The sequence below is a fragment of the Silene latifolia genome, chromosome 9, assembly GCF_048544455.1.
Source record: "Silene latifolia isolate original U9 population chromosome 9, ASM4854445v1, whole genome shotgun sequence".
Classification (NCBI taxonomy): Eukaryota; Viridiplantae; Streptophyta; class Magnoliopsida; order Caryophyllales; family Caryophyllaceae; genus Silene; species Silene latifolia.
Window position 1 is genome coordinate 34,001,216 of NC_133534.1, and position 27,654 is coordinate 34,028,869.

At 34.1% G+C, this 27,654-nt stretch overlaps 4 protein-coding genes across 5 annotated transcripts; all 4 read left to right on the forward strand.

Moving 5' to 3' along the window:
• Positions 1-427: 427 nt before the first annotated feature.
• On the forward strand, positions 428-6,459 carry LOC141599533 (uncharacterized). The gene is made up of 11 exons (XM_074419568.1): positions 428-666; positions 892-1,075; positions 1,198-1,272; positions 1,379-1,616; positions 1,708-1,832; positions 4,696-4,729; positions 4,818-4,864; positions 5,038-5,187; positions 5,638-5,702; positions 5,855-5,927; positions 6,111-6,459. Exons 1-11 carry the CDS (start codon positions 564-566, stop codon positions 6,283-6,285), a joined length of 1,269 nt encoding a protein of 422 aa, XP_074275669.1. The 5' UTR covers positions 428-563; the 3' UTR covers positions 6,286-6,459.
• Positions 6,460-18,092: 11,633 nt separating this feature from the next.
• Positions 18,093-21,604, forward strand: LOC141599535 (rac-like GTP-binding protein ARAC3). Its single transcript, XM_074419569.1, has 7 exons — positions 18,093-18,442; positions 19,609-19,696; positions 19,780-19,889; positions 19,981-20,044; positions 20,239-20,303; positions 20,586-20,651; positions 21,158-21,604. Exons 1-7 carry the CDS (start codon positions 18,344-18,346, stop codon positions 21,260-21,262), a joined length of 597 nt encoding a protein of 198 aa, XP_074275670.1. The 5' UTR covers positions 18,093-18,343; the 3' UTR covers positions 21,263-21,604.
• Positions 21,605-22,829: 1,225 nt separating this feature from the next.
• On the forward strand, positions 22,830-24,292 carry LOC141599536 (basic leucine zipper 19-like). 2 transcript variants are annotated; one of them, XM_074419571.1, is made up of 3 exons: positions 22,830-23,001; positions 23,346-23,488; positions 23,591-24,292. In XM_074419571.1, the coding sequence occupies exons 2-3, from the start codon at positions 23,365-23,367 to the stop codon at positions 24,088-24,090; spliced, it is 624 nt and encodes a 207-aa protein (XP_074275672.1). In that variant the 5' UTR covers positions 22,830-23,001; positions 23,346-23,364; the 3' UTR covers positions 24,091-24,292. The 2 variants fall into 2 exon arrangements, with proteins under 2 accessions (XP_074275672.1, XP_074275671.1); XM_074419570.1 differs by having other exon boundaries at positions 22,832-23,001; positions 23,346-24,292.
• Positions 24,293-25,997: 1,705 nt separating this feature from the next.
• LOC141600841 (uncharacterized) lies at positions 25,998-27,284 on the forward strand. Its single transcript, XM_074421096.1, has one exon. It carries the CDS (start codon positions 25,998-26,000, stop codon positions 27,282-27,284), a length of 1,287 nt encoding a protein of 428 aa, XP_074277197.1.
• The last annotated feature ends 370 nt before the right edge of the window (positions 27,285-27,654 follow it).

A 27,654-nucleotide genomic window follows, 5' to 3' on the forward strand; every position in this document is an offset into this window, starting at 1 on the left:
AATTTTAATTCATTCCCATTTCTTTTCATTCTTTTTAAACTTCTAGCGTTATTTTAAGTATAATTTTGAGAAAAATACAGTTTTATATGATACAACAATTTAACAAAAGTTTTAAATATAAGAAAAATATGTATGCGGTACTTAAATTTTATGTCGATATCATTGAAGTAAGAATACAAAAGAAAATCATCACGTAAGACCATGAATATTATCGTTTTTAAACTTAATTTTTAAGCAAATTTCAAAATATGGATATTCGCATCCGATCCGATTATTTTTGAATGTCCAAAACGTTTGGTTTGAATATGAATGTTTGACTTCAATAATTTCTAAATGGATATCCGATCCGAATTAGCACTATGGATCAGATATGCGAACCTTGCTCGGCCCGCAGTCCCTAATTACGGATCGTTTCAAATTTGGCGCCAGATTTGGAGCATCCTTCAATCTCCCTCGCAACTTCGCAAGGTATAAACTCTAAACTCTAAAAGCGAAAAGTATTTGTTCAACCTGCCTACTTCAATCAAATCTACCATTTTCGTTGTTAGAAAATCAAACACACCATGTCAACTGATCATCAAGATGACCTCGATCTTCTTCTTTCTCTTCAAGACCGCGTTCTCGAAACCCCTCCTTCTTCTCCTTCTTCTCGCCCCGTCTCCTTAGGTATTCATTTACGCAATTCGTTCCTTCAGATCTGACATTTTTTTTAAATTACTTCCTAATTGGTGAAATTGTTTCATTCCTGTTGTGGGTTATAAATTTGAAGTGTTTTTGTATTTTTTTTTCCATTGAGGCATTTGGTCGAACACCTGATGTGCTTACGTGTTACGGTCTTATTTTCACCTTTTTGATATGGGTGTGGCTAAATTGAGCTCATTTTTTTTGTAGATTATCAATCGGATGATGACGAACGTAGGCGGCCAAGTGGAAATGTTGATTTGTCTGATTTTAGGTCGGCTGTTGAGGACTGTATGGATTATGATGTTGAGACTGCTACCAAAGCTCTCAAATCTAATCATTCAAAGAATACAAAAGGCCTTGATTTGGAGAAGTTTTCGGGTTTGCGAATTCGGTATGTGTCTATCAAAATGTTATTCAAGACTACCCTTTGAATATTTTGTGGCTTTGTTTAGATTGTTAAATGACACTGATAACAAGACCGTTGGTTATGCTTTGTTTCTTCGAGGATTGCAGCAACCAAGTATTATCATCGACGGAGTTGAGCAATCAGTTTTCAGATATCCGCTTTGTTCGACTTTCCGCTATAAAGTAACCCCCCTTGACCTAAAGGCTACTTATTCCTAAGTACCTTTGTTTTTTTATAGCTGTGAATATCTAGCTCGACATCTGTGTTTTTTAATGTTTGTGCATATAGGAATTTGATAAAAGGCGACACTTTGTCCGGATGTTGGGCAACCATTGGTGTTTTGACCGAAAAGGGTAGTCCTAAAATGAGCTCTACTGGTAAGAGTTACTGCATATGGAAGATCGGGTGTTTGGATGGGGAGAGCATATCCGTTTTCTTGTTTGGTGATGCTTACAAGACTCACAGCAAAGAGCCAGCTTCAACTGCTTTTGCCTTCTTCAATGCAACTGTTCGCAAAGATACTTCGGTAGTAGCTGTCATTAGCTATTGAGTTGCTTCAATGAAACTAATGGCTATATTATTTTGAACATTGTTTTAATTCCTCACTTTGGTTGCAGGGTCCTGGTTTCCAACTGAGTGTTTTTAATGCAAATCAAATCTTGAAGGTTGGCACTTCTGTTGATTATGGTGTATGCAAAGGACGGAGGAAAGATGGTATGCCTTGTACGATGGTTGTCAACAAGTATGTCGTCTCTAACCCTACTACTGCTGCATAAACTACTGGTGCATTTGTGTGCACCTTATTCTTTTTTTTTTTTTTTTTGGGGCATCCTCTATAGAGTCAAATGTTTCTGAAACTGATTTTGACTTAAAGGCAGGGTGATCCACAGTTTATGCTACAGAAGCTATATCGGATTTTGCACAGAGTACTTTTTAGATTCACCTGCTATAGTTAGGACCTTTATTGTTTCACTTTACATTGATTGTAGACATATCAAAGATGTCTTAGCCTAGTGGTTAAGATGGAGGTATAGTGGACATTAGGTCCTAGGTTCAAATCCCCCTTCCCCCATATATTGTAATGCGCTTGTGGCTCATCCCCTATCTACTAAATGAATTGGTGAACTCAAAAATTTTCCCTCCAAAAAGCATCTTTTTAATTAAAGAAGTTATTGATAATTTAATTGTATTCACTAAATAAATAAATTTATAATTTTAATGTATTTCATTATATAATTATTTTCATTAAAATGACTCTTTTCATCAAATTTTATAATTTTCAATAAACGCTAAACTATAGTATTTAATTAAAGTATAAATAATTTATAACTATAAACTATTAAATCATTTATTGATATTATTATTTAAGAATAGCTTGACTCATACTATTCATACTATGTATAAACAAAACTATAAATCGTTTTGATTACTTTCATAAAAAAAAAATTGAGAGAATTTATAAATTGGAATCATTAGCATTGTGGTATAAAAAAATACATTTCAACACATTACTTAATTCTCTTGGATTAATTTTAGTTTAATTTTTTTTGTACTCGAAACAAAATACAATAACGAGAAAAATGAACATTTAATGAGATACCACTAATATTTTACAGTTCAATTTTACTCAGTTTTCTTGAATAATGTTACAGTTCAATTTTTTTTACTCATATTAAAATATAATGACGTGAAATCTGAAAAAAAATTAGTGAGGTGTTAATTTAGTATGATTAAGTAATACAAAAATAAAAACTCTATAAATATCGAGCATTCATTGCACGGGATCTAAACTAGTTTGACACCAAACAAAAAACATTGATTGTAGACATTGAGCATTAGATTTGGTTAATTTTCTTTTTTCCTATTAATGAAAATGTCTAGCACCGGACTTTTCAGATGGACCTAGAGATATATTCCCTCCATTTCACTTTTATTATCCTGTTTTCTATTTTGGGCAAGATTTAAGGAATAGTGGTAAAATAGCAACCATACCTCTTGAATTAATGAGAATGTGAACAATGTCATTTTGATGGAGGGATTGGTAATTAGGGACAATATTGGTAGCTTACTCATTAGCCATACTATATTTAGAAAGGAGACAATTAATTTGGGATAAATTATGGGAGTAGAGGGAACAATAAAAATGGAATGGATGGGGGTATGATTCGTTTAGCTTTGTTAGATCATCTTCTATGCCATTATCCTAGTGCCATTATGGCTCCCATCTGACTTTCGGTTTTGTTATTGAATGGGAAAGTTTGTTTATGCTGGACCCCCCTTACTCTGCTTGGTTGGGAATTTGGGATCCTCTAATTAGGCATTCGGATAATGATATTGAGGTTTATTCTTTTACTAGTTTTAAAAAAAAGTGCGCTCGGAATGCTCTTAAGCACAAGACTGAGTGAGGCACTAGCCAAAATGCTTTGGGACGTCTTTTACATTAAGCGAAACTAGTGAGGTGCATGACTAATACTCCCTCCGTCCCGGTCATTTGTTGTCCTTTTCCATATTGGGGTGTCTCAACTCTCAATCATTTGTTGTCCTTTCTATTTTAGGAATGAACTTGATGAGTAATTTGATCATTTTCATTCAATTTGTTCCACTTGTCATTTAGTTATTGGATATTTCCTCTTTCCTTGGTCTTTGTGCCAAAACCAAAGGACAACAATTGACCGGGACGGAGGGAGTACAATATTCATATTTTTCCTTCTAGTTTCTTAGAAAAAAAAATATTTTCCAACTACTCCCTTCAGTTTTACCCATACTATTTTTGTTTGTTAAGATTCCAACTCTCTTTAAGATCCAAAAGGAGGTATTATAGCACAAAATTTTATTTTCAAAAATTATGCCTTATGTATATGAAGTGCGTGCCTTCACCGCTGTTTACACCTCGTCACCACGGGCTCTCACCGCCTTGGTTGATATACATCTCACGACGTTGATTTATTAAAACTGAGCGCTCTTCAAGCTATTTAAACTGAGCTCTTCAAGTTGTGTTTAAAGATGGAATTTTTATCTGTATATACTTCTACCTTTTGATGGCTGGTATACAACTCATGACGTTGATTTATGTCATGTCTTCTTACCTTATAGTCAGTCTATGACATGAGGTCTTATATAGCTGGGTTAATGTAGGATTACTTGGAAATGAATCATGTAATCATTCCTTAAAAAGTGGAGAAAATATACCATTCTCCTTACTGCATTTGTTTTAGCTACATTGACATGTCTATAGGTTTATATTTCCATGTCATATTAAGCTTCTAGAGTATTTTCTGAGTTGCAGTATTTTCATCCTGAACCTTTGATACAGACATAATTAAATAGATACTTCAACTTCTAGGAAAGCCTAGTCATTTTATATCCTACCTTTGACCCCTAAGGGGCTAAGTCATATCGTTCACGATTGATTTGACACTAGCTGAAATATCAGGTTGATGGGATTGTGAAACAATACGGTTGTATGCTATGAGCTCGTCAAACAAGTCCTTTGTGAACCCTAGTATTAGTGCATTTGTTCTGTTTTTTTTTTTGCTCACTGATGCTTTTAATTAACCATTTGTCACTATGGATACTTGTTTACCTCTGTAGTTTCTGTTTTTCAGGCGTCTTGGGATATACTGCAGCTACCATAGAGTGGTAAGTGTACACAGTTAATGTAGCCTTAAAACAATCTATAAGTTGAGACTTCAACTCTAAAGTTCTAATATTGATACAACCCCCGCAGAAAACATCAGAAAAGTACACGGCCACGCGTGGCGAGCTGAAAGGCGGGTGAGTGTTTTTTAACATGTTGAATAATGAATTATTGATTATGCTAAGTTTGATTAATAACTAAAAGCGTCATTTATACCCTTACTCCGCCACATGCTGGAGCCATTGAAGCATTGAGCGTAAAGTAGTTGCAATATTATTTTATAGACTTACTTTTACCCCTCATTTTCCAGGAACCTCAGAACAGCATTTAGAAATCCATACCAGCCATACCAACCAGAAGGAATTTACATGGTTGATCGTATGGCTGATCGAGCAAACAATATAAAGGGTAAAAAGCCTACAAAGGTGCTGTCTGTTGATGGACTAAAGAAGGCTTTAAGGTATCGAAGTTGACCTAATTGTGCATTTACTTGTATCATTTCCTGTTCGGGTTCAATCTTTAATTTAGTTTAATTGGCTTGATGAACTGTGTGATCATACAACTTCCTATTTATTTCACCATATCGTTTAATTAGATAATAAGCAACAAAAGACGACATTTTAAGCAGTTTAGTAATAAGAACAGTATACAGACACAGTGCCTGAAAAGGCTCTTGTTTGCGCTGAGGTCGAGTGGTTGGATGTATGCAACCTTACTCCTGTGTCCATTCCAATGAGGCTGTTTTTGATGACCCATAATGGAAATTGTGTTGTTGCAAATTGTATCGACCAAATGCTACTGTAGAACACCAGAAATGCCAACAGTTTAGTGAACCTTTCTTTTAAATCCGCAAATCTATCATCATGAAACCCAATTTACAGTTTAGAGTACATTTCTTCTTTCTAAACAGCAATGCAGGAAAGGTGACATCAAATGCACATTCTCAAGGAATCAGATTTCTCAACGAAATCACAGGTTTGGAAGTTTTTCAGTCTTATGGAGTCTGCAAGTTAAATTCTTTCAATAGTAACACTTTAACGCTTCCTTGTTTCTTAGCATGAGTGCTGGGACAGCGTTAGTTTCTTTCAATAGTAACACTTTAACGCCTATAATTCCTTGTTTTACAGTCAGCATGAGTGCTGGGACAGCGAAGAAGGAATGTATCCAGAAAAGTGCGGTGAAGAGTGACTCATTGAAGAGGTAGTGAATAAACACAAATTTATATTCCATATGAGACGGTCTTATATGTGAGATCAACCCATTAATCATATAATTAAGTTATGTGTGCGAAAGTGTTGGGGTTGGTCTCATATATGAGAACCGTATCTTACATGACTCACTGCCTAGTTAAATTTGATTTATTTTTGGATCCTTTCTCTTTAGATCGCACTCACAAGCAAAGCCGTCCTCATCCATATCAAAAACAAGCACATTACCAGATTCTAAAAGAGTAAGAGTAGAACCAAGGCAAGTTAAATCTCAAAAAGCAGAGCAAACTTCAAAGAAGATAATTGAGTTAGATGATGTAAGCTCCGATGATGATATTTTATTCTTGTAACAAAATTGTAACTCACGCAAGGTTGGAGGTGCATACATATGGCCTCCTTATCTCACTATTTGACGATAGGAGCCTTTGTGACCGAGTTAAGTGTTATTGTAACAAAGTCATAACTTAGAAACCCTTGAATTCATGTAGTTTATGGACATTCATATTGGTACCTTTGATTTGCACATTAGGTGATTAGGTTATCATTTATTTAACAATAAAGTATTTACCTATTTGGCTTGTTCTTTTGGGCTGAATGAAGCTGAACTGAATTGAAATGAGTTGAAGTAAGTCGAACTGAATTGAAATTTGCTGAGATAAATAGAGCTGAAATAAGCTAAGTTGAGCTGAACTGAAGTGAGCTAAACTGAATTGGAGTGGGCTTAAGTGAGCTAAATGAAAGCTGAAATTAAGTCGAAAAGAATACTCGGTAGTATGATTAATTGGTTACAATCATTCCTTTAATAGTAGCTGGTAACATACAAATTTAAAATAAAATGTAGTTTACCTAAATCTTGAATACTAGTGTAACGTAAGAGTGCAGCAGAGGTTAAAATATGTACTCGTAACTGCCAATGCCATCAATTAATCTACTTCTTGTGTTGCTTTCATTAAACGGCATATGATGGAACACGAGGAATTACAAGTACTACTACGTGGATTTTAATGTTACGAGTTTATTGATCATTTTGATGATCTTTCCTCGTTTCTTTTTGGTTCAATTAAAAGTATTTATGTTATGGATGAGAATCGAGCCTTTAATTTCATGGTTAGAATAAAGAGCTCTTATTACTTAAAGCTAACTCTTGTTCTCTCCTCATTTGGCTTTTTTTTTTTTTTTTTTTGAATGTGCTCTAAGGACATAGGTAAAAAAAAACCGTTTTCAAATTATCCGTTTAGTTTTTTACCTCTAAAATCTTACTTTTTTTTCTTCAAAACTACATACATTTTTTTAGTATCTAATTCAAAGTTGCTTCAAAACCTCACTTATAGTCACAATAGGACATTTGTTTTACAAATATTCATCATGAAAGATCTTTACTTTACTAAGAGCTGATTTTTATACGAGAGAAATGATTCACGATTGATGCTTAAAAAAATACTTTGTATCGTTTTTCTAGTAAAAATGACCTGCGGTAGAAAATTTGAATGAATTGTTCTTATAAAGTCAAGAACTTTAAAAATATAACTAACAAATATTCTTTCTGTTCCAGTCAGGGGCGGAGGGAGGGGGTGGGCTATATGGGCTATAGCCCTACACGATTTCTGGTTAAATAATTTTTACTCTTAAATATAACAATGTCAAAAATGTAGCAAAGTTGATCACTGGCTCACTATATAAAAGTTCAAGGTTGGATGAATAAATTGGAGGTTTTGGGTTCAAACCTTCTACCCATCATTCTTTTACATTTATGTGCATTTTTAACTTACCTTAAATATTTTTTTTTTTAAGGAAACTTACCTTAAATATTAACACCCTTAAATAAATATAAAATTTATTTGTGGGCATTTTTAACTAATATTAGTAGGGTGTTTTAAGGTTCAAACTAGGTTTGTGACCCGTGAAATTCAGGGGTTTATCTGTTTTAATTTTGTTATTTTTATCTTTTTATTTATACTTGTCTGAGCAATTAGTTGATCCATTTAAAAAATATAGTCTTGGAATACATAAAAGTTAGTCGGTTAGTGTCTTATTTCTTTGACAACTTTGGTTTATTTTCAAAACTATATATTGTACTTTAGTTGTTTATTTTGATTAATATTCTAATAACATGTGGTTTTAAAAAAAATAATTACCTTTAAAAAGTCCTGTAATTCATGATAAATGCTTAAGATTACCTTTTGATTTAGATTGTATAGATTATGTACTAAATTTTCTATGTGAAAGTTTGAATGTCCCTTTGTCATGTAGACCAATAAAGTTAGTACGTGAAGACGAAAGAGTTAATTAATCCATAATATTAAATTATTGATCCTTTTTTTCCTTTTTTTATTTGAGAATAATAAATCTCGAAATGTAAGGAGTTAAGAAGATATAGAATTAAAGGACTTTTTATCTTCTCAATCTTTTAATTCTCATAAATCATATTTTTTAATAGTAGCATAATTATGAAGTTTAATAAATGATAATCTTAATATATCGTTTATATCAATTTATCAAAAATCCTAAATTTTAAAATTTTGCATAAAAGATAAAATGAGTTAAATGGTAGACTACTACAAATCTCATTGCAATCTCATTTGTGTTATAAGACATACACACAAGATATTATGACATGTATGCATAAGTATTAGACAATAATTTACATTTAGCTATTATCAATACCAAAAGAGTTTTTTTTGTCCAACTTGTTAATAAGATTGAGATCCTCGCAACTCCAATTTCATTCTATGAGAGCTATTTTTCAAATAAATGATGAATAAAAAAATAACACATACCCAAATAAAACATATAGTTGAAAGTTTCTGAAATAATAAAAAAAAAATTATGAACCTAAAAACAATTACTCATTTACATTCATGTTGTTAATCTTGTAGTTAGTTTATAACATAGTATTGAGTGTAATGGGGGGAGTATTTGTTTAAGCAATTATAGTATTTCTCTTCCTCATATAGTCTTCTTTCTCCAATTAACTATCCATAAAAAAATCCATTGAGTGATTAATAACAAATAAAATGGTGGAATTTGATTTATGTAATATTAACATTATCGTTATTAATTTAAGTTTTCTCTTAAATAAGGTAAGAAATAGGCATTGAATTATAAATATATAAGTATATTTACCTTTGAATAGTTCAACTCCACAAATCTTGATAGTCTCTAAATGAAAACAAAATTACATATATATTAGGGTTAAAAATGTGAAGATTACTTCAAACCAATCAAACTTAAAAATAAATAAATAAATTATTAATTTAAAAACCTTAACACACTTGCCTTGATGTTGATATAATGATAAGAAAGATTATTAACACGTACATACAATTCTTTTGGCAATAGGGGTAAAAACAATTTTGGCTCACAAATTTTGCCTTCCATAAAACATTTATATAGCCAAATGAGGATTCATTTTATGACATTTAGACTTTTTTTTTTACTATTATCAAAGTTAATATATACATAAATATGTAGAAAAGTTTCATGACTTTTGAGTATTCGTTTTCATTATTAGCATATTTATTGTAGACATAAATATAGAGTAAATAGAAAGAAATGTAAAAGGTTTTTATTTTTTTATTTACAAAATTCACATTACATGAGTATTGTTTAGGGAGTTATCTTACGGAACTAAAAGAGGTGGATATTTTGCCTTGCCTTTTATTTATAAATTATATCTGTAGATTTATTTATTTATCAAATTTAACAAAATTGAGCAAGTTTATTTCAATAATATTTAAGAGAGAGTTGCACATATAAACAATTTAAAATTAGAGTGATGTAAATTTTTAATTTTTTGTTTAACCTATTCTAGTTTTAAAAATTAAAATATTTATGTTTAATGTTAAGTATGTTATTATTTGCTCTTAATATTTATAAATTATTTATTATTTTATAAATGGTGTATAATTATGTGATATTTATTTGTTGATTAAAATATTCTAACAATAAATGTAAAAAATTTAAATTTAGTATGAATTTATTTTTAATGGTTGTTTAATTTATCTAAAAATTAAAAAAGTCAAAGTTAATGTTCGTTATGCTATTTACATTTAATGGTTCAATTTTTTTTCTATTTAAATAAGAAATAATGACGTGGCTTTCTATAATTGGTGACGTGGAATTTTGGTTATGCAATGTGGCATTTAGTAGCGCTAGGTGGTATTGTCTACGTGACTTTTAAGGTTTACCCATTTAATAATATTTATAGATTTATTATGTTTTAGACTTAATTGCAACCGTATTTCAATAGCCCTACATGTATTTAATTCTTGGCTTCGCCCCTGGTTTCGGTGAATAATTTACATTTACCGGGACGGAGGAAGTTTGAATAATGAGTTCTCGAATTTCACTGATGGACTACTAACTACAAGTCCTAACCCAAGACTTTGATGGTCTAAATTCTCTCCAAAAATGTTATACGAAGTACTAAATTATCTTATTTATAAAACTAATTTTATTAATTCCGTAACTAATTAGGAGTAACGAAATTTCTTTGGAATGTGTTACTGTAGAATGCAGACTGCATTTTGTTGTGAAATAAAGACTAGAGAATTGTAGAGAGAAAGTTAGAGAGAATATAGAGAGAGACAGAACTGTATATTATTCCATTATGATGGGGTATATATACACATACATTGAGGGTAAAGTTTCCATAAGATAGAATATTCTAAGATATGGACATCCATATAATATTATACTATAATATTTCATAACACTCCCCCTTGGATGTCCATCACTGAAGAAGATGTCTCGTTAAAAACCTTACTAAAAAAAACCTATGGGAAAAATGCTAGAAAGGAAAAGAGTACAATAATCTTCAAACACGCATAATAATAGCTACCTCGTTAAAATCTTTCCATGGAAAACCTAGTGGGACAAAACCATAGATAAGGAAAAAGAGTACAACTCGTGTCAACTCTCCTTGATGATTACATAACTTGATATATCTTGCAATGATTCATGCTTTGACATAACTTCTCGATTGTTGAAGTAGTACCCATTGTGGTTGGTAAACTTGAATCTTCGATCGATAGAAATCCACGACAGCTTCGATATCATATTTCTTTGAGAACTCACCGTCTGGATATAATCATTTCATAATAACTCTTGAATCTTCATTTCAAAATAATACTTCTATAATAGTGATATAGTTTCTCCTCAATAAACGACATAACATTATATGTCTAAAACAATTGTCATCTCAACAATCACGATGACATGACTATAGCGTAATAATGCGCTTATAGTGCTACCTCATTAAAAACCTTGCTAGGAAAAACCCGTTGGGACAAAAAACCTAGTCGAAGGGAAAAAGAGTGTAGCCATCATTCCTCAATTCCTTGTATTAAGGAGAATCAATCCGATAATTATTGAATACATCATCCAATTCCTTTGAGCTATTTTCTTTGCTAAACCACATATGTATGGATTGACATTCTCATTGTAGATTTTGACTACATTATTTTCCAATCGTTATGGTACTTCTAGACCACAAACTAATTTCACATGTTTAGCATGAAGCTCATTTACATCATTATTCTCATATGCTCAAACTTCAGGTTGAGACAATAAGAGTTTGAATATTCCATTTTGGAAATAATCACGATAACCTTTGAATCATGTCATAGAGGTTCATAAATAATCATGAGTTCTCAAAACTCAATTAATCAAACATCATCATTTGATGATCATTTATAAGAGGCTGTAAAATATATTTCTTGTTTTAAACATTTATCAAAGTATAACAATATAATTAACTATGTGCATGCATATGATATGTAACTAATTCTAAATAACATTCTAAAACAATGCAATAATGTATATATATTAAACTAAGATGCAAATGATGAACATAATCTCTAAATGCACATGACGATTACTCGAAAATGCAAACTGTACAGTTTCTTTTTCAATATTCAAACTTTCGATTGACTCCATGTCAATGGATGGACTTCAGGTCTATGAGCTCATTCATAATCATTGATTATGTGTCGACAATAAAATTGGACTTATTTATCAGATCCCCATTATCTAGTCCATTAAATTCTGCGCGCAAATGCATATCGGTTCCTTAATCATATCGATATAATTTCAACATCTCGTGATATTGTTAGTACTGAATCACTGATATCTATATATATTTGGTACCATTCCTTTTTTTATATAGGCCATCTATTATCATTCAGATATTTATGTCACCTTCGGGACATCCAAATTTCTTTACTCCATAGGAGTACCAACTGCCAAAGCTTGCCATTTTCTTATTACTTGAAATATGTGAACCGATATGACTCTCACACTACATTTCACGTGTGGTTATTGTTCAATTTGGCAAGAAAATAATATTTTCATTACATATATTTTCTATGACTAATGTATAGCTCGCTATAATACATATAGGGCTAATCTGTCTATAATTAAATCATAAATTTCAATGTGTGAACATATCACATTTTGATAAGGTGATCAAAGCGGTATCATAATACATCTTCATTACCAGATGAATACCATCATTTGTAATTCCATGAACCTCTATTTGATGTATTTCATTTTGAAAACAAACCGCTGAACTTTAGGTCCAGTTGGGGCCAACATACTTGTTTGTTTTTACCAACTTATGCTTATCATTCTCCCCCTAAGGTGGTAAAAAACTATAATCACCTTAGACCTTAATTGCTCATATCACCGATGAGAATTTATTATATGGGTATTTTTGTACAATAACAAAATATTTCGGGGAGTAACATATAATGCAGTTGAATTTTAAGTGTGATGAATCACAACGCCCAATTCGGAGACTAACGATTCCATATAATAATCAATCTGTGAGCTCCAATATTAAATAAACTCAGTATTCGTGTAATATCTTGCCTTTAATAAATTTACACGAAAGAGTTTCAGCACTTATATTTTCCTTTGAATAAACTTCAGGTTTATCAAAACGGGTATAATAAGAACCTGAATGGCCTTTATTGTCACAATTAAATCATTGCATGTCAACTTTCTGAGTTGCCTCCAATCCAGGGCAATCTTTCATAATCTATCCGGCCAGATAAATGATGTGACATAGGATACAACAAGTGTCTCGTATATGTAGGCAAGAGTACTTGTAACATGGGAACCCGAGAAAGCTATGCGAGAACGTTTTCCTAACCTTTTTGATCAGGTATGTTTGGTTACGGGGACGTAACCGTTGTCTTTTTAGGGGGTAGGAGATGGTCGCGGTCGTGTTTTGTTTTGTTTGTTGTTTTGCTTTGAGTCGGGGTAATGATTTTGTGGTGACTTGTATAGTTCCTTGGTGTTGATATATGTGGTTAGTATAGTCTTGTGGCGTAGTGTAGTGCTTTGTTTTAGAGTAGAGTGTGAACTTCGGGACGAAGTTCTTTTTTTTAAGGGGAGAAGATTGTAACACTACGGATTTTCTTTGGTGACTACTCGACCGAGTAGAGCCTATTCGGCTGAGTAATGCTGCTGTTGTGAGTTATTTTGGTTCTGCCGATGAATACTCGGCCGATTATAGTGAATACTCGACCGAGTAGAGGATACTCGGCCGAGTATAACTTTACTCGATCGAGTATTCGGTCTGGCGAGTATTATTTTGACGGTTTGATTAGGGAGTGTTTAAAATTATTTTATATCGCGCGTCAGTTTTCAAAACATCATTTCAACTTCATCATTTCTACATTAACCCTAATCACTCCCTAATCACTCCCTAGTCATCCCATAGCCTTGTTGTTTGTGAAACCTTTGGAGTCCTTGCGCACAAATCCTCATTCTACTGTTGGTAAGTTTTATTCTACGTTATTTGTATTCGTTGGGGTTACTGTATAATTGTGGAATTGGGATTATGGGGGTTGTGCAATGTGTAATTGTGTAATGTGATTATGTTATAGGAGAAGACTTCGTAGAGGAGCCTTTCTGAGTGTGTAAGTTCTTTTCCACTGTTGATTTCTAAGGTAGGGTTTCCTACTCAGTTTACTGTTCTTGTAAGACATGTTTGTTGTGATTATTGTTATCTGTTGATCATCGGAGTGTGGAGATTTTTGTGACGATGTTGGTGTGAGAGTGTTGAGATGGCTGTGACATCATGTGATTGATTGTGGTGGAGTCACTTGCGGGAGTGGCTTCACACCCTAGTTCGCCCTCCGTGGAACCCGCCACGGGAGGAGATCTGCACATTAAGGGACAGGGATTGTTGTCGCTCGTTGAGGAGCTGGACTAGGTGGGATCGGCTGCGGTCACCCACTGGCGGCGAGGATTACCTGTTGCGATGGGTAATCTGCGAGGGGCTACACACTTGAGTGTGTAGTCGATTCTTGTGTGAGAATGGAGGATTGGGAATTGGCGATGATCGGTGGATTTCTCCGTTTGTTTGTCTTAATGTTTGAGTATCCGACCCCGTGTTGTTTGTGGAATGCGGTGATCCATGCGGGGATGGTGAGAGCTTGACAGGTATTGCTAGTGTGAGCTTGGGACCTGTCTTGGGAGTACCGTCATCATCAGTCATAGCATCACCGTCTGAGTCTTAGCTTGGATTTCTTTTATAGTTAAACTTTGGAGTTGTATTTTGTAAACTAGTATTTGGATTTGGGATGTAAACTTTATGCTTTACAGTACTTTAATAAATGTGCTCAGTTCAGACGCTTTTGGTATGTACTAACCTCGGGCAACCGAGATGGTAACACACTTTCATGGTAGGGTGGTCCTGGTAAGGCACCTTGGTATGAGGGGGTGTTACAGTACTCATCAACGTTCTTTCAGGAAACATGACCATATTACTCTTTTGAAAATGAAATTATATCTCTAACATTTCATGGTAATCTTGTATACCTCTGGTATACAACTTCTATTTATGAAACTTCTAGTTCAAAATAGGTAATAGGTAAAAACTTTGAACTTCAAGCCAAACTATTAATAAGAAATGATGTACAAATAATCGACTGAAGTATATGAAGCTATACAGGAATTGGCAAAAGTTCAGACATACCAAAATTTGTTTAAACCGCGTAAGGAAAAGTATATACATGTTTCCAAACATATACATATATAATGATTTCCAATAAAAATCAAATGACATGTGTCAAATTGTCTATTATATCAGGGTAAGTGTCATTAATTAGAGCTCTTATTATTTAAAGAATAAAACTTGCTTATCAAGAAAAAATTATAAGATAGTAATTCTGTCACCACGTGAACAAAACTTGGAAATAATTTAATGAAATGATAATTTTGCAAAAAAGGTAGGACGAAGAAATTTGTTGTAACAACTTCAAACATGAAATTTATAATAATACCCTATACACACAATGAAATTTATAATCTGCAATAAGTTAACTTTTTGTTATTACTATAAGGATAGATGTATAGATTATCACAAGGCGCAAACACAAATAAACTAATACGTACACATGAACACATAATGGTTAAGACGATCTAGATACGTACAAATATATAGACTTAATATTTGAACTAAGACTTGGTGCATAATAGATGATTGGGTGGAAATATATATATCGAGGTAGTGGAAATATATTTCTCGTGAATAATATTATTTGACGGTAGTAAATAATTTGGACGAACTCATCACTTCTAATCATACCTTCGTATCTCAAACAAATCTCATCACTTGGCACATCAAAGGCCATATTATTAGGCTTAACATAATGCCATGTTCAAATTTCAGATTTCATCATACTGTCCAACTTCAGGTGAATAAGAATCAGTTCAGAAATAATCTTTCCTTTCATAAAGATTCATAAAGACCGCTTTATCCATTTGAAATTCAAACGCGGTTCATAAAATTGCAGCTGTGAACTTCTGGCCACTAGTATTTACATATGGACTCCTTGCCACTTACACTTACATTTGAATGTATTGTACTGATGAGACGGTGTTAAAATTATCACACCCCTTCAAAACTTTGAACTTCAGATTAAAGTCATTATATGGACATATCTCCTCATCTTTGTAAAATAAATCTTTTGGAACTTCAGGTCCAACAATTATATGATATACGTCCCTTTTTTAAACTCCTTGACCACATATATGGAATTTCGGGTCCAATAGTATACATAACTGATAAATTTTTCTATATACACCATAAATATAATTATACGTAAATAAAACTGTCAAATAAATATCAGTACTTGCAAAATTACAAGATTGCTTAATAAATTAAAATTCCAAATCTGTCATACGTATAATTCCATACGTAATTTATGTCGTTGACTTTAATGGCTGTTATTTTTTTTTCAATAGTCTCGTATTCGCAATTGTTCTTATTTAATTTGCTTAATTTATGTATAAATTAGATCGTATCTTTGTACATCTCAATAAATAATTTAATTACGGAGGATAACGGAAACGTACCTTCATTAGCGGAATAAATTAAAGTCATTATATGGACATATCTCCTCATCTTTGTAAAATAAATCTTTTGGAACTTCAGGTCCAAAAATTATATGATATACGTCCCTTTTTTAAACTCCTTGACCACATATATGGAATTTCGGGTCCAATAATATACATAACTGATAAATTTTTCTATATACACCATAAATATAATTATACGTAAATAAAACTGTTAAATAAATATCAGTACTTGCAAAATTACAAGATTGCTTAATAAATTAAAATTCCAAATCTGTCATACGTATAATTCCATACGTAATTTATGTCGTTGACTTTAATGGCTGTTATTATTTTTTTTTCAATAGCCTCGTATTCGCAATTGTTCTTATTTAATTTGCTTAATTTATGTATAAATTAGATCGTTTCTTTGTACATCTCAATAAATAATTTAATTACGGAGGATAACGGAAACGTACCTTCATTAGCGGAATAAAATAATTTAGATCTGATATGAACCTCCTTATTATCAGATCTAAGACTCGTGCTGATAATGTGTTGTGAAATAAAGACTAGAGAATTGTAGAGAGAAAGTTAGAGAGAATATAGAGAGAGACAGAACTGTATATTATCCCATTATGATGGGGTATATATATACATACATTAAGGGCAAAGTTTCCATAAGATAAAATATTCTAAGATATGGACATCCATATAATATTATACTATAATATTTCATAACACATTTTTTTTTTCCTAGTGCATTTGTTTGAAATTGTAGAAACTCCAATTCGAATTAGTTGTTAGTGGATCATTATTTTACCAGATTTGTTAGGCGGTTATTTAGAACAAAATGGAACTTTAATGCAATTTACATAGTATAAAAGCCAAGTTTTTTCTTGGCTTCTGATTGGCCGGTTAAGTTTCTACATGTGGGGCCCTCCATGTTTCTTATTCTATTTAATTACCTCTCTTCTCAACTCAATTTTCTATTCTTATCTCATATTCCTATTTTAATTAATTATGTTAAAACATAAGTTAAAATGTCACAATTTACATAAAATGTTGCAATTTACATACATTCAACGGGTCTAACATGTCAAGTACCTTTAATATAATTTAAAATACAGTTGTTTATTATCTGATATTTAAATCTAATATTTATCAAATATTCGAATCTCCAAATATGGACTATTTATATTGTCACGATATTGAACACTTAATCACGCTCAATTATATGTTCATGTATCTAATGATAACGCCTGTTATTACGACCCGTGCATTTTTTGCACAGGTTTAAAACTAGTACATATGTAAAACCTCTTTATAAAAGACTAGCTATACTCGTATAAAAAAAGCCCTATCGACACTATTACTCAGATACTCATATACTTCCTCGTCCTGGTCATTTGTTTACCTATTCCATTTTGGGTGTCTCACTCAACTGTTTACCTATTTATTTTGGGAATGCTTTTGATAAACAATTTGATCTTCTATACTCAATTTGGTTCACTTGTCATCAAATAATTGACCCATTTTCTCTTTTCTTGTTGTTTGTGCCAAAATAAAACGTAAATAAATGACCGAAATAAAAGAAATATTAATAAAGCCCCCTTTGAAATCTTTAACTTGAAAAATGAAATAACAAAGGGTTTTGACATTGCTTTGAAATTCAAAAATTTGTAATGGGTTGGTTTAACTTCTCAAGTGTTGTCCTCTTTTTAGTGATTGGAGTGGGTGAGTAAGTTGGTTTAGGTCCCCAATTACCATTTCTTTAACAAAACAAAAAAGAACAAAAAGTTATAAAAGCATAAAATAAAAAGACAAATAATAAAATAAAATCAAAAGTGTCAATATCTAGTCTTCATCTTCAAGACTTCCCCAAATCTCCAAACTCAACTCACAAACCAAACTTACTCCTTCTCTCCTAACACTCACTCCCCCTTTTAATTTCAAATTACTTTCTTTATTTCTTGTAATTTTCACTAAAATAGTGTGTTTTAAGCTAAAGAACACATCATTTCCGGCCACCGTACGCGGCGGCTCCGGCGGTGGTGAGAAATGAGTGCGTCGAGATTTATAAAGTGTGTGACTGTTGGTGATGGTGCTGTTGGAAAAACTTGCATGCTCATCTCTTATACCAGTAACACATTCCCAACTGTATGTTCTTCTTTGTGTATTCAAATTTGCTTGTATTATATTTGTAAAATTGCATCAAGTTTTGATTTTTATGTAGTATTTCTGGTGGGTTTTGTGTTTAATTATCTGGGTAACTTTTTGTTTGAATGCCCATTTCAATTTAATCAATTTTTTGATTTTTTTAGTTGAGGGTTATATTTTGTGTAATTTTTTTTCTGTAAAATTGCATAAAATTTTGATTTTTATGTAGTATTTTTTGTGGTGGGTTTTGTGTTTAGTTATCTGGGTATTTTTTTTTGTTTGAATACCCATTTTAGAATTCACTTGAAGTGTCAGCTTTTTTAGGTTTGTATTTGTATGTGGCTCATTTGGTTTGTTAGTATGGTGGAGTGTGGACTTGTGATTTGACTAATTGAGCTAACTGTGCACTTGATTTGCAGGCAAACGAGCTTAAATTAGAGGTTTAGTTTTTGTAGAGCTGTTAATTAGGTATAGTTAGCTTGTTATGGTGTCTGCTTTGGTAGTTGAAGCACTTTTTAGTTGGTGATGCTTTGATCTCGTTGTTGAATCGTTCCGAATTTGTTTGAATGCTGGTTGTCAGTGACCTGTTGTCATGAGGATCAATGATGTAACTTGGATTACTGTAGAATGCAGTCTGTGCTAGTTTTTTTTTCCAGTGCATTTGTCTGAAACCGTAGAAACTCCACTTCGCTTACTTGAATTAGCTGTTAGTTGGATCCTTATTTTACCTAATTTGTTAAACGGTGGTTTAGAACGAAATGGAACTTCAATGCAGAAGTTTGATTGATGATTCTTTATTTCACTGTAGTGTTTTGGATTGAATGTGGTTTGAAAATCTATACCAAAGCTATGACTTTGACTATCCTTTCTCTATACCAACAAATATAATATGGCTTCAACCCGATTCAACTAGATCCTCACCCATATAAGCATCAACAATCTCAAAAACAAAACTAGCGTATAGCTTCCGCGTAATATGGATCAATGTCATGAATAAGAGATTGTCTCATATGAGAATTTGTGTTGTAGAGTTTTAAAAAACATATTTCTGATATGTAAAGTGGTATTGGAAGTATGTATTTGACATGATTAGTAGTTCTGCGCCCAATCTCCTCGAGATTTCTGGTTATCTGAGAGTTGTGACGGTGTATGCCTCTTGATTACAGGACTATGTCCCTACCGTTTTTGACAACTTTAGTGCAAATGTGGTGGTCGATGGAAACACTGTCAATCTTGGGTTGTGGGATACTGCTGGTAGGTTTTTTAACTGGTTTGTCCCTACATTTTGGATGCACATTTTTTAAGTCTGTTCTGAGTTTGGAATTTTTGTGAGACAGGTCAGGAAGATTACAATAGGCTGAGGCCGTTAAGCTATCGAGGGGCTGATGTCTTTCTTCTTGCATTTTCACTTATTAGCAAAGCCAGTTACGAAAATGTATCGAAAAAAGTAAGATCCCTAGATATAAACCATTGACTATCTCTTTATCTTTCTAAATACACTAGTTTGTCATTTTCTCACGTCTGTTTTAATTTTCCAGTGGATTTCTGAATTGAGGCATTATGCCCCTGGCGTGCCAATTATTCTTGTTGGAACAAAGCTTGGTAAGATTATCCATCTTTGAAGGGTTAATGTAGCTCTGTCAATAGAACTTTATACTGGTGTCGTGAGATGCCACTGCTTTAGACAACGTTCGCAGCTTTTTAGTGGCTTGTTTACCAGCTAATTAACTCGGAGTCGTCGTTTTCTTATGTTTTGAGTTGTCCTTGTAACTAGTTCTTTGTTTGGCTGCATGCAGATCTTCGTGATGACAAACAATTTTTTCTGGATCACCCTGGAGCAGTACCTATCACGACAGCCCAGGTAAACAAGGCCTGTTGTGTTATCAATTGTCGAGCCCTTTTGACCAGTCTTCTATTCTTTAGCTGCCACCGCTATTGATTTTCTTTTGCTACCGAATAGCGAGTCTTTACATTACCAATGGAGCCAAAGACTCATATTAGCGAGTCCTTACATCCTATCCTCCTTACCCCACGGATGGTGGTAGCTTTTGAAGCACTGTATGATGTTGTTGTTGCTGCTGCTACTGTTATTGTTGTTGTTATTCAATATCAAGTATATTTACAAATGTACTTGATCTTATAGGGAGAGGAACTGAAGAAACAGATTGGAGCAGCTGCTTATATTGAGTCAAGTGCTAAAACACAGCAGGTAGTTGTTCATCCTTGAATCCATATACTTCCTCAGATTCATCTAGTTCTTTACGTTTTGTTTTTTCTGCGAGGAGTATTTGAATCAAACATAAAGAATCGGATGAAGTACTTTTTATTAGTCCTGACAAAGGCGTTATTGGGTCGGGTCATCTTGAGCATATTGTGTGTTTTGGGTCGGGTGGTTACTGGTCATTAGGTTGAGTTCTGTCCTTTTCAGGTCGCGTTTATTATTGTTTTTGTCATTTGTTATAGATAAACTTGAGAGCTAGTTCAACTATCATTTCAGGTGGGGTGGGTGGGGGGTTTTGGTTGCCTATTTTTGAATGGGACCAGCGAAGTTTAGGTCAGCTACAGGTCGGATCAGAACAAATTGGGTTTCTGGTCATTTTCTGGTTAAGTTGGTTGGAAGTCAAGTCTTGGGGCAAGTTAATTTGGTCGCGTCAGTTATTCCATGTCTAGTTCTTACTGACGGTGTTCCTATATTTTTCTTGCGTTTGTGTGCAGAACATAAAAGCTGTATTTGATGCTGCTATAAAAGTGGTTCTCCAACCACCAAAGCAGAAGAAGAAAAAGAAGAGAAAGTCCCAGAAAGGTTGTTCAATACTCTAACAAACGACTGTCACCGAAAAGACAGAATCAGGAGTACGTTATTTCATTTCGAAAAGGAGTATGTATGTTATTAAGAAGCCAGAAGTTTGTGACTGACAAAATCAGGATGCTCTTGGCAAGTACGGAGTAGCTGGTGGATTTCTCATCTACTATATCGTTGTGTTTGTGTTTCCTAAATTGTTTTCGTTAGTGTTGTCATTTTTATGTTCCAAAACCTAGATAGATGAAATTCATTGTAAAATTTGGCTGTTGAATGAGGATATTAACTACGCTTGTGACATTGCATTGTGTTGTATTATATGTACAATTGTGACTTCTAAGGAACATTTGCTTTCTAAGAAATCTTCTTCTTGATGGGAAGTCAAATATGAAAAGAATTTGAAAAATGTAGGCAACACATGGTTTAATAATATCAACAATTTGCCGAATATATACTAAATTTAGTTAGTAATCTCTAATCATCATCATTATCATCATAGAACATTACATAAATTAAAGTATTTTTATTACGGTGGTCGGTGGGGAAGGGTGGTTCTCGGATGGGGGATGGAGATTCTGTTGTGTTAGGGATGAGATAGGTGTTGGGTAGGTAAATGGTGGGTGCCTCGTGGCTGTTGTGTGACTGAGGATATATGCCTTGTCTAAGAACACTTTCATATCGACATTAGAATTCCATAAATATTGTTGTGGATTTATTTACTTGGTGGGGGTGGGTATGGTGATTTTAGGGGGCGTGGACACAGTGGTGGAGGATGAGATTTGAAGCGTTTTTGGTTGGGGTTAGTTCAGGTTGGGGATGGGACGTGGGAATGAGGTTTAGTGTACCTAAAACTATACTCATCAATAATTCTAGCAACACCAATGTCACCGAGTAAAAAAATATTATTTCTTACTTTTCCTCCACAACTCTCAATGTAACATTCTTTACTCCATTGATAACTTTCATTTTACCATTATTTTATGTGGTGTAAAGACTAATATCAAAAATCATGACATTGTGAGTTGTGATTTTTTTTTCTCACTCCTCTTTTTTTATTAATTTTTGTTTGTCTTTTGTGGAAAAAATTGTTGATGGACATAGTCTAAGATCGTATTTATTGGTGATTTTTTTCAATAGGTTAGCAACTTAAAAAGCATGACATATACGACTCGTAACCTCCATTATATATGATAAAAGGAATTTTGGGCGTCACAAGAATTACGAAACCTTGACATTAGAATTCTTGACTCAATAATTATCACTGTTTCTTTTTTTAAAGAAAAAAAAGACCTGTGGTCCTTGACAATTGACATAATGTCGTTGGTGAGGACAAAAAATCACCATAATGTCGTTGCTAACTAAGAAAACAAGCAAACGATTCTTGAAACCAAGAAATCATAAAAGCATATCTATAGTAGATTAGACAGTATAGTATATAAACTATATATAATCTGGTGATTCTTGTGTTTCATACTTGACTAAAATGTCGTCATTTCTTGTAACAACACACACTACTTCTTTACGCTCTTCTAAGATTTCTCCTACCTTCTTCTTAATACATATACTGCAATATTATACTTTCATTTTCCACATCTATATTTTTTTCATTTCATCTCAAAGCTGGCAGAACATTTGGTGCTGTTTCTTGCATGTTTTCTTTTGTTTAAAGAAGCGCACTTAGTCGCATTACAATAAGAATACTTCCGTCTTAACCACTAGACTAAGACATCTTCGGTTGGTGTTCCTTGCTTGTTACTGAGTAAGAATCTTAGCTTCTTTTAGCTAGTTTTGTATTTTAATTATGTTTTGTTTCTGGGTTTTGCTTAAAGTTTAGTGCTTTTTTCCTGAATCATATGTTTACAAGGTGACAGACTGATAGGTGACTGGTTCTTCTACTCCCTCCGTCTCGATCAATTTTTTTTACTTTTGATTAAAATACCCTGGCAAAGAATAAACAAGGTAAACAGTTGTGGAATGTTTCGATTGACTTTACAAGCCTGTTTTCGGATGATTCATGATGAAAATATATACGAGTAGAAGCGTAACCTCTTGAGGGGGTCGTTCTTTTTTCAAAATGGTATGTAATTTGTGTATCTTTGTTAGATTTTGAAAGGTTGCTATAATGGAAGATCATAACCTTACCAACGCCAACAACATCGACACCAATGGGAGCAGCAAAATGTCTGTACTAAATTTTGACGACATTGATTTCCAAAACCACGAGCTACATTCTAATACAAACCTCGGTGAGATATCAAGTTGTGGGTCGATGGAATATATATTTGATGAATTGTTAAAAGACACAAACACTCATGCTTGTACTCATTTCCACACTTGTAATCCCCCAGGCCCCGAGTTCCCTCATTCACACACCTGCGTTCACATGCACACCAAAATTGTCGGTACTCCTTCAAGTAACGCTGACAGTTACGATCATGCTGATTATTCTTCTGAGTCAAGGGACCGAGGGGGCAATAGAGAAGCAGTGCGTAAGTATCGTCAGAAGAAAAAGGCATACACTGCTTCCTTGGCTAATGAGCTTGCGAGTTTGAAGGCTGCCAATCAACAATTGATTCAAAAGTTGCAGAGTCGGTCTAGTTTGGAAGCCGAGGTTGCAAGGCTCAAGTGTCTTCTTGTGGATATAAGGGGAAGAATCGAAGGCGAGATTGGCTCTTTTCCTTACCAAAAACCTGTTAAACCTCCAAATATGTATCCAAATATTCCCAACACAAACTTCCCTGGTTCTAGCAACATTGCTTGCAATGAGAACGGGAAATGCGGTCAAGATTGCGAGTTTCAGAATCTTAATTGCATGGCAGGTCTTGGATCTCCGCCTTCTTTTACTTGAAACACCAAGGCTCGTGCTTGTGCTTGGAGAGAAACAAGGTTGGTTGTATATCGACAATTTGGATGTCAATAGTTGGTCATTTCTAATCTATTTCATTACCTTTATAAATACATGCCTAGAAATATTGAATTGAATGTAAGTTTGTACCGGTACCCGCGTACTGGAGTAAATGGCTGTTTTTGAATGAATTTTCATTTGCAAAGTAGACTGCAGGAAACTGTGAACTTGCCTGCAGGTATGTAGTAAGCATAAAAGTTGATGTTTGTTATGTTTCTTATGATTGGCAGAGTACTATATAGAGTACTTTAGATCATCTGTACCGGTACCATAGCAGTGTACCAAGCATTGGACACGCGATATGATATGCAATTAAAGTGAAGTGTTAAAGTTAAATTAAAAAAAATTACTCTTTCATAGTTAACATTAGTCAAAATAACGGAAATTTGATAAATTATAGAGTGAGTAGATAAATATTCTCTAAATCATAATTTGATTTGAGAATAACAAGGTGTCTTCAATAAACGGCCGTCATATTAATTTTTTAAAAATTGTTGGTATGTGTAATGTACATGTGATAAGTACTATTGTGGTCTTCTATCTTTTGGGTGACTCTTAAAAGTACTCAAAAGGCAAGTGACTTTGTATAATTACTTTTGTAATAGCGAATTAATGCCTAAAAGTACTCAAGAGGCAAGTGACATTGTATAATGACTCTTATTCTAATAGCGAATCAAAGTCAACTTTTGGTGATATTTAAAATTACTCAAGAGACAAGTGACATTATATAATTACTCTTATAATAGCGAAATCATTTTCAACCATCATATTGAAACTAATAGTCGTAACATGTTTACATATTTTATAATTGTGAAGCATCTTTTTTTTTTTTTTTTTCCCTTGACGGTTGATACCGTCATTAACACCTCAAAATGGATTGAAATAATGATTGAACGTTATAGGCTTATAGCTCCGTATGGATATAATGACATGTCTTAAATTTTAATAACGATTGATTATATTTATAATCTTAGAAAACAACAAAAACCATAATTTGATTAGACTAATTTCAAGTGGCCAATATTTAATGTTAATATGATAATAACCAAAAATACATCTAAAAGCGACCTACAGACCACAGTGTACGGTCTCTAGTTTACCTGAAAAAAATGTGGGGTCTACTACTAATTGAGTCATAGAGTCTAGAGTCTTGAGTCTTGATTGATGGGCTCGGGACCTAGACTTAATAAACTGATCAACTCGGGTGATCTATCACAAGTTTGTGACGGATATATCCATCATAAAAAACACTATTAAAGTTTTATAAGGTTCGAATTCGAGTCACATAGTATTAGGGCCGAATTAGGCCACACAATATTCGTATCATATTGCCTTGATTTTATGTGATATGATACGGATATTGTTACGATATTGTTTCGATATTTTAGGGGTTTGTTTCCCTTTTATTAGGATACGACATTCTCTTGTAATCCTATATAAGGAGTTTCATATCCTTGAATACACACAACATTAAAACGTAAAACAACCCTTGTTCTCTTTAACATGGTATCAGGTTATTGGTTTCGTTCCAAAACCTAATTCCGCTTCCGCTCTATTTCATCGATCTCATTCTTTTTCTCGTTCAAAATGTCGAAACCTGAAGGAATTGTTTCTACCACTACCATTGATGCTCTGTCTCCCTTTATCTCGGGAGCCACGACATCCCTAGTCTTACCCTTACCGATATCAAACTCGGTCCAAATAACTATGAGGAATGGAGTCGCTCCATGAAGATGTCGCTCAAATCTCGCCGAAAGTTTGGTTTTTGCGACGGCTCTATTTCCAAACCTACTTATTCCGTGCTTCTCGAACAGTGGGAAGTAATTCATTGTACTATTATACAATGGATAATGCGCACCATTGATCCGTCTATTAAGAGCAGCATCTCGTATTTTAAGGACGCGCGTTTGTTGTGGGACGACTTGGCTGAAAGCTTTGCAACAGTCGATGGATCCAAAATTCATGCTCTTAAAGAGGATCTCCACAACTGCAAACAAGAAAAAGGTATGACTGTGACCTCTTATTTTGGCGCTTTAAAAGTACTTTGGGACGCTCTTGCCAATCATGAGCCTATTTCTGCCTGTACTTGCGGTCACTGTACCTGCGGTATTACTAAGAATGCTCTTGCCCGACAAGATTCGGAACGTTTGCATAAATTTCTCATGGGCCTTGATCGTTCCATTTATGGTAATCTACGGTCTCAGTTACTTTCTCTTGATACACTTCCGACTCTCAATCGCGCTTTCCAATTAACAATTCAAGAAGAGCGATTGAAAGTCGGCGATCCCTCCGTTCTCGCCGAACCTCGGATGTTCTTTGCCTTGCGACGACGACCAGCAACTTCTGGTCCTTCTAATAATCCGCCTGATTGGCGTGCTCTTCGAGCCCTTGAGAAACAGGAACGTCGCAAATTAAAGTGCTCTCATTGCACCGGCCCTGGACATGAGGCTTCTTCTTGTTTTATTCGAACGCAAAAATTCCCCGATTGGTGGGGGGATCGTCCTCGCACTCTTGAAGAAGTGGCTGCTCGGGCTCGCTCTACCACCTGTGCGTTTGCCTCACGCCGCTTTCGGGTGAATGCCGCCCGGCCTTCTTCTTCCTCTGATGACCGTCTTTCTGGTATGTGTTCTGACTGGATTATCGATACAGGGGCTTCCCGTCATGTTACTGGTAATATCTCATGGCTCACTAATTCGCGCCCTATTCTAGCATGCCCAATAACCTTACCAAATGGACATACTGTCTCGGCTAATGTGGCTGGGACGGTCTGGTTTTCGGAGTTTATATTTCTCACTGATGTTCTATTTGTTCCAAATCTCACTTGCAATTTGTTATCTGTTTCGCAATTAATCGCTGCTACAAATTGTGTCTTCAGTTTTACTAATCACTCCTGTCATATTCAGGACCCTTCGCTGAGGACGAGGATTGGAGCCGGTGAGCTACGAGACGGTCTTTATTTCCTTCGTGTGATGGGACAGCCGACTGCTATCCATGCGGTGAGCGCAGCCGCCTCTTTTGATTTATGGCATAAGCGGTTAGGACACCCTTCGAATAAAGTGGTTCATTTGCTTCCACAAGTTAGCAAGTCTAGTACTGTTATCGATACTCCTTGTGATATTTGCCATCAGGCCAAATAACATCGTCACAGTTTTCAATTAAGTCATAATAAGTCCGCGGATATTTTCTCTTTAATTCATTGTGATTTATGGGGTCCTTATCGAACTTCTTCTTCTTGCGGGGCTAGATATTTTTTGACTATTGTTGACGGTTATTCCCGGGCTGTGTGGGTTTATCTCCTTTTCGATAAAACTGAGGTCACGACTACATTTATGAATTTTTTGGCTATGGTCGACACTCAGTTCTCTAAACAGGTTAAAATGGTTCGTTCTGATAATGGAACTGAATTTAATGTCATGGCCGAATATTTTGTGAAGCATGACATCATTTTTCAAACCTCTTGTGTGGGTACACCGCAGCAAAACGAGCGAGTTGAGCGTAAACACTGGC